We start from the raw sequence: 15,286 nt of genomic DNA, 5'->3' as shown, positions 1-15,286 counted from the left end.
GCAGCTAACTGGAAATTAGATTGGACAGTCCCAGGATTCCTTATGTTTGTAATTCATAAGCTACTTCAGTTGATTCATTCTTACAACCAACGTGAGGATCCCCAGGTAGAATCATGGACAGAGTGCTAGTGAATGTGGGGATATCTGGAGGAGAGGTAACATACATGCAGCGGGCTCCGGGAACCAAGCGCTACTTAACACCAATGTGGACTAAATACAGAAATCACTGCAGTGGCCAGAAGTATGTCGGTTTGCAAGTTTAGAAAGACTGGCCATTACTCTTATGCGACCACTGTTCCAAAGCCACACAATGAGCTGAAAGCAGTGAGATAAGGGTTTGGTGTGTGGTGGTGGTGGTGGTGGTGGTGGTGGTGGTGGTGTTTTTCCACCACAGTATTCCCAAAGGCTAGTCAAGTTGCAGCCGTGTCTTTAGATTCAGGTCAGGTCCGAAGTCAAGGCTGGTTTAGCCATAAACGGGTACTTCCTTCATCAAGTAGTACCACACTTTTAGAGTTGGAAGGCCTCAAAGCCATCTCTTCTAAACTTCCACCCACGCAGGGATCCTCTTTACACTATCCCGAATTCCCCTTGAACACTTGCAGTGATGAAGGAATTCACTACGTCCCAAGTTTACCTGTTCCGTTCTTCAGGGTTCTAACTGCTAGAATGCTTTACTGAGCTAAATTTTGCAATCCTTTAACTTTCATCCATTAGTCTTAGATGTGTCCTCTGACGCAGTAAAATTCTCCAGGTGAAAAACACTTAAAATGAAGAGAGGTATCACGCAGTCCCTACTCCAGTTCAAGTATTTCCGGTTCTCTTCATTGTTCCTCCTCTGAGGCGATTTCCAGCTCCTTCCCCGCTCTGACAAAGAAAGCTGACATCGTAACCCAACTTGACACCTCAGGGCCAGACCAAATGATGCAGCCCTCCCGAACTGCCGAGAACCTCCGCCCCGATCAACAGCTCCGTGTACGAGGGGGAGTGGCTACGTCTGACGCGCGCTCTAATTTGAAAGCGGCGGGAGCGGAAGCCGGGCTCAGAGCACTGTCCAATAGGGGGATGCGCTCCTCCCCCGGGCATTGCCGCGGGCCAATCGCAAGCCCCTCGTGGCGGAAGGCGGAGCGACGCCAACCGTCTGGGCGTGCGCAGGCGTGGGGAGTAGCTGGTCCGCGCGTCGCTACGTTGTGAGGTGAGTACGGCCAGGTAAGAGGGTTGTTTTGTGGCCCCCCCCCAGCGGAGAGAGCGCATCCCGGCGGTGGTCCCTGTGAGTGTCAGGGACCAGGAGTCCTGTTTCGGTCTAATGTGGGAGTTTCCTGTCTTCTGAAGGGACAAGCGGCTGTTGAGCGGAGGCTTTGCCGGAATCTCCGCAGCCCGTCGGCGGCCAGAGCTCCCCGAGCCGCCGGTGCCCCGCAGGGAGAAGTGTGTCCCTGGGAAGGAGACTCCGCTGCCCGGCGCTCGCTGCGGGGCCGCGCACAGGCCGGCGTTTTGCCTTCTCCACCATCTGGTCCAAAACCCACGTTTCCAACACTAGTTACAGGGCTGCATACTGGTAGGCATTGTTGACTTAAGAATTAAAAAAAAAAAAAAGAAATTACGAAGACTACACCCGCCCTTCAAGGGATTTTCGCCCTACGAGAAGAAGCTGTCAGAGATGAGTAACAACTCCCGGTGCAAGTTGGTGTGGAAGCACAGAGAGGGTGACAAATGAAAGGAGTGAAGGATTGGGGCGCATTACTAGAGAAGGGCAAGAAGTGATCATTTAATGTGTAATATCTGTAGATGTGAAAGAAGATGAGACTCTTAATGGGCAGCAAAAAGAAGTCGGTGTGGCTGAAGCACAAATTTGTGGGGAGTGGTTACTGGATATGAAGTTGGGGTTTGATTGTAAAGAACCTTTGTGCCCAGAAAATGCGCACTAATTGATGGCTTTTGAGCTAAGGAGTGCCATATACCAATTTGTGTTAATATAGTGAGACTGGGGTCGGCCTCCATTAGAGAAATTGTCTTGCTTATTCCTCACCCTATTCTACTCCCTTTCCCGTGCCTTTCCCCTGGGTTCTCATTTTACTATAAAGGTACGCTCTATTTCTTGTGGATTCTTGTCTTATTGTGGTCGCTTTCTTAGCATCTGCTTACTGAGAAAAGTAGTAGGGATTTGTATATAAAACGGGAGGTTAATTATCCAGTGAAACGCCTGCCTCCAAAAGATGATGGTCTTATGGGTGCATCTAAGGAAATTTGGAAGTACTTTAAAGAATAATTTATATGAAAGACTGTTGTAGTGTAATTCTATTTAACAATTTAATTCACCTGTAATATTAATTTCATTTAAATATTTCTGGAAGAGTTTGTGAATTGTGGAGGAGCAGCAAGCCTGGAGATTAGAAAAGGAAAATCCAAGGAACGATTTTGTCTGCAGCACAGAATGTCTTTACCTAGCCAATACACAAATTTAGTCTCCTTTAAACATCCCTGTGGCGGAGGTACACTCAATTTAAGTGTATGATTATCATAAGAACCACCCAATAACTACAATCTGTGCCCACCAGGTAATCTTCTGATTATAATTAGTTTTCCAAATAGAAATAGTGTAAGGCGGGAATGTATGGGATTAAAAATAAAAATTTTATCATAGTTGTACAAATTAATAAATTGACCTTTCAATGTAAAGCCTTTGTGAGTGAGCCTGGAATAAATTAGTACATGTAAGCCCAACTGAATCTAGGTTTACTGCCAAGTTGAGTATTCGGTTTACAAAACTGAGAACCAGATCCTGAGATGTATATACGTGTGGACTTTCATGAGGTGATTCTAAAACTCATGGAAAAGCAGAGGATCAAGAATAACCAAGCTATTCCTGAAGAAAAAGAACAAGGTGTAGGAACGCAACTTACTACATACCGTCTTATTAATAAGCTACAGTAATTAAAACAGTGAGGTATTGGCTCAAAGATAATCCAATTGACCAGTGGGACAAACTGAAGAATCTCAAGACAGATCCACACATATATGCAAATTTAGTTTATGACCATATCAGCGGGGAAAGGAAAGACTTTCTAAAAAACAGAACTAGGACAATAGGTTATTCATATGGAGGAAAAGATCCAAAATTGGACCTCTACCTCACACTACACACAAACATCAATTCCTACTGGATTAAATGTGAAAGCAAAATTGTAAAACATTTCGAAGATACAGACCAATATCTAAGTTTGGGGATAAGGAAAAATTTAATACATAAAAGTGTAAGTGTACAGGAAAAGGTTTTAAAATTGATTACGTTAAAGTTAATAGTTGTGTATCTGTCAAAAGACATGAGTAAAGTGGAAAGACATGCCACAAACTGGAAGATAGTGTATGTAACTCATAAAAAAATCGGTATCCTTTGAGTGGCAGCTAAAGGGAGTAGAGGTACGAAGGGTGTTGAGTGTGTGTAGGTGTGGGTGTTTGTTTTAGATGAGAGAGATTTTGAGCATATTTGAATGTTGATGGGGAAAAGGTTGGAAATAGTGAAGCATTGGGAGGATGTGGAATCCAGAATACATGGAGAAAACTTCACACATGTAAGCATTCAACTTACAAATACTTCAGAGTGAGACTATCTCCATCATATTCATTCCTTGCTCTCCTCACAAAGCATATATAGACTTCCACAGCTAATATTTGTCAAGCCTTTTCTATGCCAGGTATACTGAGGATGCAGTGGAGAGCAAAATTAGACCCAGGCTGTACCTCCTGAGTTTATAATTTATCAGTGGAAACAGACATTAATTGAAAACTTGTAGTGTTTTTGTTGTTTGTAGAGCATTTTGCATTTTTAATCTTTATTTTTAAAATGTGCTTGAATAGATAACAGAAAGGAAATGGAAAAAACTCAGATTTCTTTCTCAGAATAGGGATTAATATGAAGAATTTGTTTTGTTTTTCACTAAACTGAAGCCATGTGCTAAAAACTCGAGGCACCATTGCTGACTATTTCATGGTTGTCCCTTTTCTCCCTAGTGAATCCCAGCCAGCTTCTAGTGTGGTGTAGTGAACTGTGTGTGGTTCCTTCTACTCGGGGACCATGCAGAGAGCTTCACGTCTAAAGAGAGAGCTGAACTTGTTAGCCACAGAGCCACCCCCAGGCATCACTTGCTGGCAAGATAAGGACAAAATGGATGATCTGCGAGCTCGTAGGTATCAATGTCATGCCTATGATGACCCTATTGAAAATTGTGCTGAAATCTGAACATTTGTATATTCTAAACTAGAGAACAATGACAAGGTCAAAGTACCTTATCATCTTTCTAAACCTAATTTGTTTACACGTATAAAAGGTTTGCTTGACATTTCTTCTCTGGCCTTTTTTACACCTTTTGCTGATTTATAGCCAAGATTTGGGCGTCAGCTCTGAAGCAGTGTTTAGACCAAAGATCACCATCTCAAATATCTGTGAGGCCAGACAGGAAACATAATCAGAATACTGCAGTACAGACAAAACAAATCTGCAGCTTATATTTGATCTGTGGTCAGTATTGTCCAACTTCTATTTTGATCTTCTTTCTGTCCTTTGACACCATCAGTTTTTGGGGTACATTGGTGCATTGCATGAGAAGCTTGTTAAAGCCCTAAGAGGAGAGAATTACTGTCCTAGACCCAGCTTTCCTTTAGGACCATAGACTTTATTAGGACTGTATGGTGTGGTCGTTCAGACCTTCTGATTACCTCTTAATTTCTTTCTTTTTTTTCTTTTAAGAAATATTAGGTGCGGCTGACACACCTTATGAAAAAGGTGTTTTCAAGCTGGAAGTTAGCATTCCTGAGAGGTTAGTGTGAATTAGATTTCTTTTTTTTCTTTGAGAGAGAGAGAGAGCACATGCAGAGTGGGTAAGGGCAGAGGGAGACAGAGAGAATTTTAAGCAGGCTCCACACCCAACACGGGGCTGGATCTCATGACCTGAGCCAAAATCAAGAGTTGGACGCTTAACTGACTGAGCCACGCAGGCGCCCAGTGTGAATTAGATTCTAAACTTACAGGGTAAAGGACGGTTATTGGAAGATAGAGTCATGTAGTAGTGTTAAATGTAGGAGTTAAAGGTCCTAGGTTTTAATCCTAGTCTTATCAAAATGTAATGTGACCTTGGGCAAGTTATTTTATCTCTCTGGAGTTCAAATTCCTTCTCTAAAAATGGGCTAGATCACATCTAAGGCCCCTCTTTTCTTCATTGTGTTAAAATATACATAACATAAAATTGATCATTTAAACCATTTTTAAGTGTTTGGTTCAGTGGCATTAAGTATATTCACGTTGTCATGCACCTGTCACCATAATCCATCTCCAAAGCGTTTTCATTTTCCCAGACTGAAACGCCATACCTGTTCAGCAATAACTTGCCAGCTCCCTGGTCCCCCAGCACCTGGCAACCACCATTCTCCTTTCTGTCTTTATGTTAAGGCTCCTCCTAATTCAGGTCTCCTTTAAGGTTCTCATCAAGTGAGTCGTAGTTGTAGTTTTGTGCAGAATGGGGAAGGGAAGAAATGAATGAATGACTGTTGATATGTAGATGTCTTTTCACTAGATCAGATCCTGGCCAAACTTGTTAAAGTCCTGAGAGAAGTAGCTTGATAATCATGTGATACATCAGTTCTGAAAATAGGCTGGGCATTTTCCAAGGTTTGTGTCTCATTAAAAAGGCATAATAACCAAATGCAGTGGGGGCACCTGGGTGGCTCAGTTAAGTGTCTGACTCTTGATTTCGGCTCAGGTCATCATCCCAGGGTTGTGGGATTGAGCCCTGTGTTGGGCTCTGTGATCAGTGGGGAGTCTGCTTGAGAGTCTCCCTATCCCTCAACCCCTCCCCCCCACACATGCGCTGTCATGCTCATTCTCTCAAATGAATAAATCTTTTAAAAAAATGCAGTGTATAAATCTTTTTTTTTAATGTTTTTATTTATTCATGAGAGTCAGAGAGAGAGAGAGAGAGAGAGAGAGGCAGAGGGAGAAGCAGGCTTCCTGCGGAGCAGGGAGCCCGATGCGGGACTCGATCCCAGGATCCTGGGATCACAACCTGAGCTGAAGGCAGACGCTTAACCATCTGAGCCACCCAGGCGTCCCGCAGTGTATAAATCTTAATTTGATCCTGTTTTTCAAAACCTATCTGTACAAAAAGTGGGGGGCAATTGAGGAAATCTGAATAGTAGATGATATTGGGAAATACATTTTTAATTTTTTCAGAGGTATACTGATAGTATTGCAGTTATATAGGAGAATGACCTTATTCTTGGGAGATATGTGCTCAAGTATTTACAGGATGAAGCGGTTTGATCTAGGTGGTGGGTACATGAGTGTTTTTAATGCTATTATTTCAACTTTTCTATTGTTTGTAAGGTTTCATAATAAAAATTTGAGGAGAAAAAAGGTTTGTCTCTCAAAGGCTGTCTTCCTAATTAGTCACCAGGAAGCCTTTATTATTATATGTTTATAATGAAACAATACGTTAATAAAAATTCTCTATTATCCTGTGTTTTCAAAGGTACCCCTTTGAACCTCCTCAGATCCGATTTCTGACTCCAATCTATCATCCAAACATCGATTCTGCTGGAAGGATTTGTTTAGATGTTCTCAAATTGCCACCAAAAGTGAGTGGTGGGGAAAGGGTGGACACAGCATTCTGTGATTCTCATCTATAAAACTGGAATTAGAGTATCACATTCTTAGTAATACAAAAGCAGCTGCCTATCTTCTGTATATAGGGCGCCTGGAGACCATCCCTCAACATTGCAACTGTACTGACTTCTATTCAGCTGCTCATGTCCGAACCCAACCCCGATGACCCCCTCATGGCTGACATAGTAAGTGTTCTCTTGTCCTCTGCGGCGCACGTCCTGCTTTCTGCATACCTCTGATTTTTCATTTATGAGGATAGCTGTGGCAGCTGCAGCTTAACCACTACAAAGCATTTTTCTCTCCATTGACTCTTCTTTGATTTTGTCTCAGTCCTCCGAATTTAAATATAATAAGCCAGTCTTCCTCAAGAATGCCAGGCAGTGGACAGAGAAGCATGCAAAACAGAAACAAAAGGTATGATGATTGTACAGTTCTGATTTTGCTACTGTTGTTAATCCATTCAAAGTGTATTTATCACGGGCGCCTGGGTGGCTCAGGCGGTTAAGCGACTCCCTTTGGCTCAGGTCATGATCCTGGAGTCCCGGGATCGAGTCCCGCGTCGGGCTCCCTGCTCGGCAGGGAGTCTGCTTCTCCCTCTGACCTTCCTCCCTCTCATGCTCTCGCTCTACCATTCTCTCTCTCTCAATAAATAAATAAAAATCTTTTTTTAAAAAAAAGTGTATTTATCTGTAAATGCGTAAATGGTTATTAACTTTGCCAAATTTGTAACGTACTCTAGAGTAGCTAACTGACTTTTTTCTCCTATTATAACTTTCTAAATAGTTATTCAACAAAATAGCCTGGTAGCTCAACCAACAGTATATTTTTCCTAACAGTTGTCATCTTTGACAACACTAGAGGGCAGGCAGCATCTGCTTAATGTTTTTTTATATTCTTGGGGTAGCATGGATAGATGAGAGGTGACTCTGATTCTTTTTTTGAGGTTTTCTTTTTTAACACTGAGAAGGGACTATTGCAGGAATCGGGAAGGAGTGAGAGAGGTATAGGAGAGAGGGGAAAATGAACATTTCTTATGGGACCATTCATAGAAGCGAGAAGGAAAATTTCCCCAATTTAAGTTGACAGAGCTTCCTCATTTAACAATACAAATTATAGGAACACAAAGATTTGCATATTCTGGTTCTTGCTGAGTTATAACATCCTTCAGATTGAGTTAAGTAGCAGTTACTTATGAAAAGAAATAAAAATTTAAAACATAACAAAAGATTGAAGAAGATGCTTCTGAAGGGAATATCATATACAAGAGGCAACAAAGAAGTACTTGGAAATAATATTAACAGCACTTCATTTGTTCTCCATCCTGGTTCATAGTGTGAACCTTACATTTTACCGTATCTGCTCCTTTTTAGGCTGATGAGGAAGAGATGCCTGAAGATCTGCCAGAGGCTGGTGACTCAGAAGCATGCAACACAACACAGAAAAGGAAAGCCAGGCAGCTGGGAGGCATAGAAAAGAAATTTCACTCTGATGCTTAGGGGTTTGTCCTGGTTGTAGTTAATATATTTTTTGTTAGGATGTTCTAATTTGCCTACCTCTCTTGGATGTTTTTCTTTGTATTTGATGACATTATCATCTTTCGTGTCCTATAAGACAGACCTTGTGTATTTACGTATTCTGCTCTACACTGATTCTCTGAGGCTAGTTTGTTTTATTTAGCTTGTACATATGTAGTTTGAAACCTTTTAAACCTGAAAAATAAATAACCACTTAATGTTGAGTATGTGTTTATTCTGAATGTGTGTCTGGGAGCAAACTGTCCAGAAAGCTATATAATAAGAATGTTAAAATATTTGGAATTGTTGTCTCTTATTTTGCCAACTTACCAACATCACTAGGGACGCTGAATGTTTGACGTAGATGTAAAATCACTGTTGGAAACGATTCAGTTACCACCAGGCTTTCAAGGACTCTAGGTTTTCAGGAGTCTTAACAGAATGTGGGAATAAGGTAATGGACCCTTTTGTTAATTTTTTTGCAGTTTTTACTTTTTGCGATTTACATAGCTGGTCAGAATTACCACAGTAATAAATACTTATTGAACACCTGCTGTGTACCGAGTATTGTGCTCGTGTTTTAGAATGGTGAAAAAAAATCACACGTGAGATTAACCAAATAATCATACAAATTTAAATAAGGATTTTTGTAATCACCTTCTGTCCCTAACTTCATTTCATGGCAAGTACTACTCTGAACAGATAGGTGCCAAACTTGAATCCCTTACTCACGATTTTATAATCATCTCCTTAGACTTTATTATTCTATTGAGATGACAGAGAAAATGGATTTGAGCAGAAATCAGTTGAAGTGGAAAGAGACTGCCCATGCTGAGTGAAAGACTTTCTGAAGAATGTAGATATTAAGAGTCCTAGGTAGAAAAATAAAGACTGTAATATCCCTGTCCGTTACCCAGTGTAGCAGTTTTATCCCAGTGCAGTAGTTTTATACCGAGGCTAGGCACTGTGCACGTAAAATAGTGCATCTCTGAATAGGCAATGTCTGCTCATCCACCTATGAGTTACCTTGTATCCTCACTCAGCACAGCCTGCCACAGATCATGTGTGGTACTGGACTCAAGGCAAACAAGAAGAGAAGTGTGAATTTATATAATCCGTAATGACAGATGATGGCACAAACTGAAAATATAAATTTCTTTTGTATCCCCCACTTCATCAACTTCCAACTTCTCTAGAATTCTTGAACCATTTCTCAAAATTAGTTCTCTTTTTAAAGCCCAGAAATGATTTTGTTGTAGGTTTTTCTCCTATATTCATGCATATAAGCCAGATTCGGGGTTCCTAGATAACATTAGTATATCAGGTGGGATGCTTTCAGCTATGAGTGAAATCCAACTCATACTGGTGACAATACAACACGGGAAGTTCTAATGGAATAAATGGAAAGTCCAGGGGTGGGGTGAGCATCTGAATTGGTGTGTTCAGAGGCTCAGTAACACCAAGATTTCAGTCTCTTTCCACCTGCCATCCAGAGTAACAACTTGTCTTGGTTGTCTGCTCCTTAAACATACTCCCCTTTCAGAGTGACTCCTAGCAGCAGTCAGGGCTATGTACTTTCTAATTCACACCCGGCAGGCCATGGAGCGAAAGTTCCTATAATTGGACCACCCTGAAGCCAGTCACTGTGGTCAGGGAAATGCCATGTGCTGATCAGGGTGAAGCCAGACGTGAAGTGTGAGGGACTTAGGGAATAGCTGTAGGAAAGGAGCCCCTCCTATGGGACAAAACCCCTACACAACGGATCAATCACCAGGTCTGGTCAGTTCTACCAGCCACTTCTCCCTCCCTCTTCTTTTTTTTTTTTTAATGTTTTATTTATTTATTCATGAGAGTCAGAGAGAGAGCGAGGCAGAGGCAGAGGGAGAAGCAGGCTCCCCGCCTAGCAGGGAGCCCGATGTGGGGCTCGATCCCAGGACCCCAGGATCATGACCTGAGCCGAAGGCAGACGCTTAACCATCTGAGCCACCCAGGCGCCCCATCCCTCCCTCTCCTAATACTAGTTCAAGCCATTCTCATCTCACTTGTACTATAGTCCCCTTACCATGTCTCCTTGCCTCCAGCCTTGACCCTCTACAGTCCATACTTCTCAAAGCAGCAAGAATAATCTTTTGATGATGTCAAAACCAGATTTTACCTCCCTCCTTAAAACCCTTGAAGTGGCTTCCTTTTGCAATTAGGAAAATAAAAATAAAAATCCAGTCTCCTTCCCTGGGCCAGAAGACACTGATCTAGCTCCTGCTTGCTTTATCTTTCCATCCTTATGGCATACCCTCTACCCCTATACACCACACTGCAGCCACACAAGCCACTTCCAATCTCTTGAACATACCTAGCTTATTCCTTGTTCAGGGATTTCTACATTGTCCATGATGGTGTCAGCTCAAATATAGCTGTCCCAGAAAGTCCTTGTCTATCCCATCTAAGGGAGCACCTTGAGTCCCAGGCACTCTAGCCTATGGCTCATTACCCTGATTAGCTTTATTCATAGCATTTGTACCTATCGGAAAATGTGTCCATTGTATATACATTGTTCGATTCCAAGTGCTGGGGATATAGTGGCAACAAGAAACTTTTCTCTCTAATTGCAAGAAAAACAGAGCCAAAAGTGATTAGAAGTCATCTATCCATCTCTCTGATTTAGCAAGTACAGAGGACCTGGGCTAGAGAACAGAAATGAGAGAAAATGAGAAAAGCCCAGGTCCATATCCCCAGCCCAAGGAACGATGGGAAAGGGTTAAAAGCATGGACACTGGGGTCAAGGAGGCCCCAGCCTAGCCCTGGCAGTGCTGCTTACCAACTGTGTGCCCTTAGTATGCTCTACAATCTTTCTGTGCTTTGGGTTTCTCCCAAAGAACAGGGATAATGATAGTACCTGACTCATGAGGTAGTTGTGAGGATTGACTTAAGATGATGCACATAAAGCGCCTAGTACAGGGCCTAGCACAGGGCTGACATACTGAGTGCTTAGCTGGGGACTGGGGATGGAGACATAGTGGCCCGACCACAGTTGGGCCCCAAAGAGATGTTCTGCCCCTTGCCTACTCGCCAGTCTGCTCTGCTCCTAGGACAAGCAAGCTGAGTGAAGTTTCCCAGCTACAAACCCCTAATTAAAGAGGAGAGATGACATCCGTGACTAATCATATAAACATTGTAGATTCCAAGCTCCCCTCTTCTGCTGCCCCCACTCCCTCTCCCCACCTCTCCCCAAAAGCTATCTAAATAAGAACAGATTTTACCACCCACCTTGTGGGCAGTCTCTAAGGCTGGGGACGAGCTATTTATCCTTCAGCTGCTGTGGGAATTCAACACACACAAATAAAGCTCCTTTTCCAGCCAAGTGTGTATTTTTCCATCAGCATGTGGCCCCCCTGCCCAGGTTGTCTTGTTTAGGTTGGGGCGGCCTGAGGGAGGGAAGAACAGGGTGGGGGGTAGGGGTGTGTGGTTTCAGAACCTGCTCCCCACGATGGGTAGCTGCAGGACAGCTTGGAGTCCTGCACAGGGCTGCCAGTGAAGCCCAGGGTGATGGACACAGATGTGCTCTGCCCAGAAATAACATGTTCCCCTTTCTCCCTGTTTCTTGGCAAGTTGCCCCTGGCCCCTCCCATGGCTCCCAGGGAGCACCCATCCTTTACCCGACTCCCAGTTTCCATCAAGGATGGCAGGTTATCCAGTGTCTCTCCCACCCCACCCCCACCTCCCATCCCGGCTCCAGGATTTCTCCCCTTCATGTGCTTTCCTCGCTTGCCTTTCCCCTGATCCCACAATATGTCCCCTTCCTTCTGTGGTCTGCATCCTTTAACCAGGACCTTGCAACTCTGCTTCAGAAAAAAGGCCTGCTGAGGGATCTTTCTCCCAAACCTCCCAGCAGAGGCAACTTCCTTTTGGCGGGGAGTGGGGGGGGGGGGTGGGGGGGTGTTTTTATTTATTCACTAGGTTCTCTCCAGACCTGGGAGTTATGTCTGGGGAACTGCCCAAACAGGGTCAGGTGGTGATGTGGTCCCTTCTGGGGGATTGCCTAGGTTTCCCTCCTCTGATGGCCCATGATCTCCAAGGTGTCTCCTAGTGCTGATATCTGGCAGTTCTGTGATTCTCAAACTACCTGTGGGATCCAAGGCCAGAGGCTGCTGGTGGTGTCAGGCTCACTCAGTGATGAAATGAGGTTGGCCTCACCTGCCCTTTCCATTCTCCCCCCTCCTCCAGCACGCTCTTGCCCTGCGTTACCCGCTGGGGCCTCCCACCCGCCTCCCACTATCCCCACCTGCCAGCCTATCCCGACAATCCTCCATCCTTCCTTATTCCCATTCTACAACTGCCCTCTCCACCCTAACAGTTGGTAGGAAGTCAATGGGTTTGCTCCTGGGCCATGGAGAGGGGGTGATCAGAGAGGGGGCTGTCCAAGAAACCTATTTGCAAGTGACAGACTCTAACAAACTCACATGAGCAAACAAAAGTCCTTGTTTCACAAACTGAGGAGTCCAAATGTACTGTCCGCAAGTCTTTAGAAGAACTTGAGATAGGAACCCATCTTGGACCAATCACGGTGGCCAGGGAATAGAATAAACTGAGAAGACTGGCTCACATTCCAGCTCCAGAACCTAGAGTGGAGTCAACCCCACCTGAACCACACGCCTTAGGGAGCCGTGGGGATAGTTGCCTTTAGAAAAGCCCAACGGAAGTTCCTGAAGAACGGAAGCGGTGACTGGGCAGGCTGACGTAGCAGATGCCCCAGGCAAAGGGCCTAACCTGAAGGAATAAGGAACTGTGATGGTGGAATTTCAACCACTGTGCTAGCCACGGGAGGAGCTGTTACAGAGAAGGGGGTCAGGGAACTTGCTGGCCCTTCAAATCTCACCACAGAAATAGCTGCCCACTCTGCTTTCTTATAAAGAGAAAGGACGTGCCCAAAGGGCACGACATAGAGCTACTGAATGGAGGGCCAGTTCTCAGGAATAGAAATGTAGTTCAGACGAGAAGCTATCTGTTGTTCTGTGTTATTTGCATCTTCTGGCCAGATGTCCCCGTTAGGCTGGGAAACATAATTTTTATGGATTACTTAAATATGTTAATTTCGAAAATATCCCCCCCCCACTCAGCAGAAATTAATTGAGCACCTTTTTGTGCAAGGCCCTGTGGAAAGGACTGAAGCCACAACAATGGATAACACCAAGACAGTCCCTGCTCTTGTGGAACCTTTCTGCCATGCCTACTGTCCCTTCTGAGAGAAGAGCCCGCAGCCTTGCTCCAGGGGCAGCTCTGAGCAACCATATTTTGTCCGATGGGATCCCACATAAACATACCCATTCATACACTACAATTTAGTGGACTGAGACAGGTGCCTGGCCTGAGTGGTCAGTCCATTAGTTGACCACTGACCTCTGATTTAACCTAGTGTAGGAAAAGAAGCTTGGCTAGTCAGGTTTTCCCTCAATCTCCAGGAAGTACCAAAAGAAAACAAGGCAATTAGCCAGGAATGGAAGCCAAAAGAAAGGATGCGTAGAGAGGGCTTGAGGAAGAACAGGGGTCATCGTGAGGCCCACCTGGGCAGAAGTTATGAATAAACATAGCCTATGACTCCAAAGAAGTAATGAGGTAAAGAAAAGATATTATTACCTCAAACTCTTGTTGTTGTTGTTGTTGTTGTTGTTGTTGTTGTTGTTTTAAATGTCAGTGCCTCTGCATCTGCGGCTCACTCACACCAGGGGCACGATGCCGGGCCAACGGAGACCCAGGGCTCAGAGCCCGGGGCCAGATCCGGGCCTCACCGGGTTTCCTCTCCCAATCTCCGACGCACCAGCGAGTCGGCCTGGCCCCAGCGAGCCTGCCTTCTCCTTCTGCCAGACCCGCTGCCCCCTGGGCGCACCCGGCCTGTGTTTCGCGGCCGCTGGCGCCCACGTGCCGGCGCGCGGAGGGACTCCCGGGGGAGGCCGGGCCCGCATCCGGCTTCGGGGCCGGGAGGCCGGCGGGCCGACAGAGGCGCCTCGCGGACGGCGCGGCTGCAGGGCTCCCGCGGCTCCCGCGGCCCCGCAGCCCGAGCGGGGACGACACGCGCGTCCCGCCGTCCCCGCGCGCCCGGGAGTCGCGGTGCGCCTGGCCAGCACGCAGCGGCGCCCACACGTGCGCGCGGCTCCACGGCTTCGGGAACAAGATCTAGAACTCTCTTTTGACCCAGCAATTCCACGTCTGGGACTGTGTCTTACAGATATACTTACACGTGTGCTAAATGACATACATCCGATGTTACTCGCTGCAGTGTTTGTAGAAGAAAAGATTAAGCAAACCACATTTCCATGAAAAGGGGCAGGGAATAAAATTTAGGATACATCTGTATAAAGAGAGAGAAGATACGGTAAAAAAATGAGAAAGCATTCTATACTGGTAAGGAAAGATCTTTGAGCTCTGTTAATAGATGAAAAGTTCTGCAGAAGCAGAATTGCGGTATGCTCCCTTGAACAGAAAGGAGAAGTAAGGATATACATGCCTTTTGTTTGTATATGCATGAAGAAACTCTGGAAGGGTAGGTAAGAAACTGATAATAGTGGTGACCAGTGAGGGTTTGGGAAACGGGCAAATGGAGACTGTTAAACAGATATATTTTATTTGAACCATGCGAATGTATTACTTATTCAAAAATTAAATTTATAGAAAGCCTTCTAGGTAAAAAGCGGGGGAGGAGGAGCAGTGGACTGTGGTGAGAAGGGGACAGATATCAGAGCAGGCCTAGAGAGGGCAGCTTTGCTTCCTGCTGGGGGAGCTCCAGGCTGAGTGACCACAAACTCCCACTGGCTGGGTCTCAGAGCTGCCCTGAATCCAGAAAGGCCCTCCCATTTCAGCCACACTGGGCCCAGCCCAACTGCTCTTTCCGGTCTTAGATTTACTGAGATCCTGCCTCCCTTCTTGCTCTACACAGACCCTCTTAGGGAACATCCACTTACTTGAGTTAGCCCCTGTGTCTCCGTCTCTCAGTCCAGTCCAGCAGCAACCGCTGAATGGCCTTTTGGCGGTTGGGCCACGAGGATGGATGGGTTTGGAATTCCATCTTCAGTAAGTGTGGAAGAAAGAAATAGTCCTGGAGGCACTGTTTGGCCTCTCAGAAGGAGGT

The 15,286-nt window shown here is 45.0% G+C and overlaps 1 protein-coding gene across 8 annotated transcripts; it reads left to right on the top strand.

The window, feature by feature from the left end:
* Nucleotides 1–1,097: 1,097 nt before the first annotated feature.
* Nucleotides 1,098–8,469, top strand: UBE2T (ubiquitin conjugating enzyme E2 T). Of its 8 annotated transcripts, none has more exons than XM_025855305.2 (9): nt 1,129–1,192; nt 1,330–1,552; nt 2,349–2,552; nt 4,006–4,178; nt 4,742–4,811; nt 6,519–6,624; nt 6,739–6,837; nt 6,983–7,066; nt 8,023–8,469. In XM_025855305.2, exons 4-9 carry the CDS (start codon nt 4,070–4,072, stop codon nt 8,146–8,148), a joined length of 594 nt encoding a protein of 197 aa, XP_025711090.1. In that variant the 5' UTR covers nt 1,129–1,192; nt 1,330–1,552; nt 2,349–2,552; nt 4,006–4,069; the 3' UTR covers nt 8,149–8,469. The 8 variants fall into 8 exon arrangements, with proteins under 8 accessions (XP_025711094.1, XP_025711090.1, XP_025711096.1 ...); XM_025855306.2 differs by having other exon boundaries at nt 1,188–1,206; XM_025855308.2 differs by lacking the exon at nt 1,330–1,552 and having other exon boundaries at nt 1,174–1,192.
* Nucleotides 8,470–15,286: the final 6,817 nt, after the last annotated feature.

The sequence above is a fragment of the Callorhinus ursinus genome, unplaced genomic scaffold (assembly GCF_003265705.2).
Source record: "Callorhinus ursinus isolate GAN/ISIS: 27379988/994484 unplaced genomic scaffold, GSC_fseal_2.0 scaffold57, whole genome shotgun sequence".
Taxonomy (NCBI): domain Eukaryota; kingdom Metazoa; phylum Chordata; class Mammalia; order Carnivora; family Otariidae; genus Callorhinus; species Callorhinus ursinus.
Note: the sequence above shows the minus strand (reverse complement) of the source record. Positions and strands in the feature narration are given on the sequence as shown.